The sequence below is a fragment of the Sphaeramia orbicularis genome, chromosome 18 (assembly GCF_902148855.1).
Source record: "Sphaeramia orbicularis chromosome 18, fSphaOr1.1, whole genome shotgun sequence".
NCBI classification, from domain to species: Eukaryota; Metazoa; Chordata; class Actinopteri; order Kurtiformes; family Apogonidae; genus Sphaeramia; species Sphaeramia orbicularis.
This window is the reverse complement of record NC_043974.1, coordinates 37,272,374-37,277,539: the sequence shown is the minus strand read 5'-3', so window position 1 is coordinate 37,277,539 and position 5,166 is coordinate 37,272,374. Positions and strand designations below refer to the sequence as shown.

General features: G+C 38.7%; 1 protein-coding gene across 1 annotated transcript; it reads right to left on the bottom strand.

Moving 5' to 3' along the window:
- Nucleotides 1–3,241: 3,241 nt before the first annotated feature.
- Nucleotides 3,242–4,105, bottom strand: LOC115438349 (somatostatin receptor type 5-like). The gene has a single exon (XM_030161925.1). The coding sequence runs from the start codon at nucleotides 4,103–4,105 to the stop codon at nucleotides 3,242–3,244; it is 864 nt and encodes a 287-aa protein (XP_030017785.1).
- Between the last annotated feature and the right edge of the window lie 1,061 nt (nucleotides 4,106–5,166).

The window sequence follows — 5,166 nt, the reverse complement described above, 5'->3', positions numbered from 1 at the left end:
TACTTTTTTGTGTGTGAACTGAATTGAAACAGATTTTTTAATGACCAGACATAGTTTTATTTACAAATGGCAAAAATGACAACAAAAAAAAAAGACAAAAAATTAAATATCCTTAACTTTTTGTTTTTAGTGTATGTCTTATTTCAAGAAATCTTACCAAGATAATTTTCATTTTTTCCATTGGCCATTTTTTGCTTGAATTAAGCAAAAAAAAAATCTGCCAATGGAACAAGCGAAAATTATCTTTAAGATTTTTTTTTTTAATAAGATATATATATACCTCACTGAAAAGTTACTCTTTAGGTGATTCTGTCTTATTTTAAGTGTGATGAGATATTTGGACTAGAAATGAGAAAAATACACTTGGTCAGATTTAGATTTTTTCTAGTGTGGTGATCATTCTGAATGTATGATTTATTTGAAATATTTCTATTCAACCATTTGCTCAATAAGAAAAAATTCAAAACGTGCTGATAGAATAGACCTTGTTGTTTCCATAGATATCTGAGCATGCTCAGTGCACCCCCTGTTGCCTGGGTAATTGGGGCAAAACACAGAGCGGTGAGTGAGACCGACGTTTTTTACCTCCGCCAAGGAGTTTTTTGTTTTTGTTTTTTTTGCTGGCGTCTGTCTGTCTGTCTGTGTGCAAGATAACTCAAGAAGTTATGGACAGATTTGGATGAAAATTTCACTTTTTATTTCTGTTTATGGGATTTCCAGATAAAACACACCAAATAATAAAAAAAAAAAAATAACCACAGCATGAGTCATTTTGAAGGATTTTAAAAACCAGACAGACCATCAGAAAAGTCAGTGAGTCTGTTCACATTCGCACCAATACTCTGATCATTATCTGATTTCTGGAGTCGTCAGATTATTAGTGATCATATAAACAGGATAATCTGACGTATTTTATCAAATAACAGCAGCAGTCTGTTTAACACACCTGGATTTCTCCCCAATACTCCGATGACTTCCTGCATATATACAGGTTAATCTGATGTATTTCATTCTTTTATGTTTGCGCATGTGTAAAAACAATTAAAATTGTAGAAAACGGATGTTTCAAAGTCAAACATGAGTGGAAGACAATAACAGGAAGTTAGATTTGATCATCACTAAGTAAGTACTTTGAAACAAATCCGACAATTTACTGCAGCGTCTAAACTAGGATTTTCATCTATCGTGTTTCTCAAGTGCATGTAAACGCATCATATCTGATTATTATAATTATCTAATTAAGATTAATAAATGTGATTTATTTTCCAACATACTAATTAAATGCTTCTAATGGTTCCTCAGTGTACCTCACAAATGTGTATGACTAAATTAAATTAAATTGAACTTTACTGATCCTTTGGTCAGAGCCCTCAGGAAAAAAAGAAAACAGTATTGGAAATAAAAACAGGCAATTGCAGATTAGAAAGTACTATAAGAATAAGAATTAAAGATAGCTAATTTTATATATATATATATATATATATATATATATATATATAAAATTAGCAAACAACCTAAACAACATTACACCACAGAAACTACAGCAAAGAAATTCAATGGAAGCTCCAAGTATTACAAAAACTAAATTACAATTTCGCCAAAACTCTCGTTTGTCAATTAAAAGTTTTTACGCTGGCAAGAAGTAGTTTTTCAGGCTTAGTGCAACTGGTGTATCACGCAAAACTGCAATGGAAAGATCTTTTTCTGCAACTAGAGTTAGTTAGTTAGTTCATTCGTTCGTTTAGTTTTATTTCGAGCACATAGAATCATCAGATAACACAGAACCCTAAACATGGTCAAACAAAAAATTTTCTGCGCTAGAAAAGGAGTGGGAGAAAGTGTGCCTTTTTGACTCCCACCCTTTTTAATTCAGTTAATTCCACTTCCTTTGTTTTGTTAACACACTTTTTTCTGTATATTTTTCAATAACACAAAACATCCATACAAACTATTCACATACACTTTTTTAGTCACTTCACACACAATCAGATTTGCATAATCAACCGTTTTTAATATAAACTATAATATTTATATGCACTTTAAATATTTACTACAAATACAATGATCAATAAATGTGATGATATCTTCTTATCATGATAAGTGATTAATTGCAGTAATACCTTATTTTATACATACTTCTATGTTATAACTAGCTATTCACTTATTCAGGTGAGTTATGTGAATTTAAAAAAAACGGATGTTGACGTACGTTACAACATGTGAAGAAGAAGAGTTTTCAAAGAAACAAGGCTCAGTATGTGTGGACACACCAGGAAACCCAATCATTTTAAAATTTAGGACAGGATAGAGGCGTAATATATAATAATAATAATGAATATATCTGTAAATCAACACGATATTTACGTTCGTCGCCATGTTTATAGAGTGACTTCTTGCGATGATAATAAATAAACAAATCATTGCATTTGTGATTTAATGGAAAAACTGACATTACACCAGAGGCGATTTCTCATAGACTGCAAGGGAAGCTCAGCTTCCCCTAAAATTATGAAAATTAAATGGTTAAATATGTACGGTTGTGTTGACATTTTATTGACTACAAATGTGTTAGAACACGTTCATCTCACAGACGAGTTTCTTCAGAATCAGCTTTATTACAAATCAATGGACTCGATGTTGTTCACTTCTCATACATTCCCATGTCTCTGTTTTCTCATTCGATCTCTGCTCAGTGCATTTGTCCGTAGACGCTCAGTGTCCATGCACTTCAATGGGACTGAGTGGAACAGTTTTTTTCATTGCCTTAAAACTGGACGGTAATTGGATAAATGCCACCATGTTGTCCTGCCCGTGGACATTTGGCGTCTCTGGGGGTGAATGGAGCTGTGGGCGGAGCTCGGCTGGGCTGGACGCCAGGCTTCCACGTGCCGATTGGAGGATCAGTGGAAAGGCTGAATCCCATTTGATTGACAGCTATTTTGAGATCTATTCCTTCACTTGACAGAGTTCAGTTTAATACCGTCGCACATTCTGCTGTGAAATCGAGAGAGAAACCACTACGAAATTACTTGTTCATTTCTTACACTGTAAATAACGGAGGGCCAAATTTATGTTTAAATAACTTGACAATTTTTTTGATGTGAGCCAACAATGAGCTTCCTCTCTCTGAAAGACGAGCAGCTGCCAATGCATTACACACTTCTGTTTTTTCGACTTTTAGTAAATATCGATAAAGTTTGGCGCATACATCCAATGGAAAAGCGACTACAGTAGTCCATCCTTATTGTGACTGTGTGTTGTGTTCCCTGTGTTGTAGTGTCCGTGCTCTGTGCAGATACAGCAGAGGTAACACCAGACTGCAGGGCAGGTTGAACCACACCAGAGTCGTGTGGATCATATATATTCTACACGGACTGGTTGCAAAAGAAATGATCACATTTTGAAACAGAGTCCCTCCAAATCGAATGCACAACACCACCATTATCATGAGGATGATGATGCAGGCCCTCTGCTTTGACCTATCAACTCTCTGCCTGTCTCTGGGCCCCTCCCCCGGGCGAGGACCAATCAGAACGCAGAGAGTGGACACACAACAGAAAGTCATGATAATTAAAAACACAGGCATTTGGCAGGCACTTGGTATGTAGGCCAACCGAGGGTACTTATCGATAAAGAATACAAAGCCGAACGAAGTGAAACTCATCAGCCAAATTAAGGCAGCACTGATCTGTCTAATCCTCCTCCCACCGCCATGTTTGAGTCTCATGTAGGTGATGGGGTGAACGACGGCCAAGTATCGGTCCACACAGGTGAAGATGGGAAACACCATCTGTCCAGTCCACGGGAACGCCCCCAGAACGATCCCCATTGTTAAAGAAATAGGAACGTGGGTTATAGTGTAAGAAAGGGAGAAAACACTCCCCAAGACTCCAATCAGCTCCATGATGGCTAAGTTATAGGAAAAGAAGTCGCAGTGGCTGATGGGAACAGTCCTCTGCCGCCGCCATCGCTGGAATCCCAGACAGAGCACGAGCAGAGACAGAGGAAGGACGAGGACGATCTGGACCGACTGTCCAGCGGTGAGGACGACAGTAGCCCAAACACACAGCGCGGGGTCGTGGTCGGACGAGGCGTTGGCGGCCATGTTTATCTGGTCAAGGATGAAGAAGAGACGGATGCAGACAGGAAGTGACTCAGTGATGGAAAAAACAGCAAATCAGTTGAATTGAATGTGAATCTACTTTAATTAAAGTTTCATTAGATGTCTGAAGTTCTTAAAAAGAAATAATATACACTACTGGTCAAAAGTTTTAGAACACCCCAATTTTTCTAGTTTTGTACTAAAAATTCAAGAGAAGACTTCCAGTTGCAGGTTTGATGGGTCGAGTTGCAGCAAGAAAGGCATTGCTGAGACTTCAGAATAAGAAAAAGAGGCTTGCCTGGGCCATGAAACACCACCAGTGGACTACTGAAGACTGGAAGAAGGTGTTATGGACTGATCAAACCTGTAACTGGAAGTCTTTTCTACACAGTTGAAACTGAGACTTGCTTACTACGACCACTATCTTCACGGTGCTTGAAGCTGTTGTCCTGTGAGTCGCATATCACGCAAGCTGTTGACTCTCAGAAACTTGTCTTCTGGTTCTGTTGTGTCTTTGGCTCTGCCAGACCTCCTCCTGTCAGCATTTCCCCCAGTTTCTGAGTGCCTTTGGATGGTGAAGGCAACTGGACTTACTGACACCTGGACTTTCTTGGACATTTCTCTGTAGGACAGACCTACATTTTTAAGTGTTATGATGGTCTGTCTCTCTTCTATTGTTAATTACCTTTTCCTCTTTTCCATTTTTATAGTAACACACTACTTTCTGCAGTACAATACTGTTCAAATAATGCTCACAACGGTATGGTACCAAAGTGTGTTCCAACACTACTTTTATGCAGACAGAGGGGGTTGGAAGGAATTCAGAAACGCTGGGACACCTGTAGGAATTGGTAGCACCAACTTTTGAGGCTTTATCAAACTCCATTGCTGCAGAACTGCTTTAAGTTGTTAACCTATGTCCATCCATACATTATCTGCCGCTTACCCGGGGCCGGGTCACGGGGGTAACAGTCCAAGCAGGGATGCCCAGACTTCCCTCTCCCCAGACTCCTCCTCCAGCTCTTCCGCGGGGACCCCGAGGTGTTCCCAGGTCAGCCCAGAGA

Bases quoted from the DNA above. Each gene is read 5' to 3' on its own strand.
- LOC115438349 (XM_030161925.1), bottom strand. From the start codon at position 4,105: ATGGCCGCCAACGCCTCGTCCGACCACGACCCCGCGCTGTGTGTTTGG.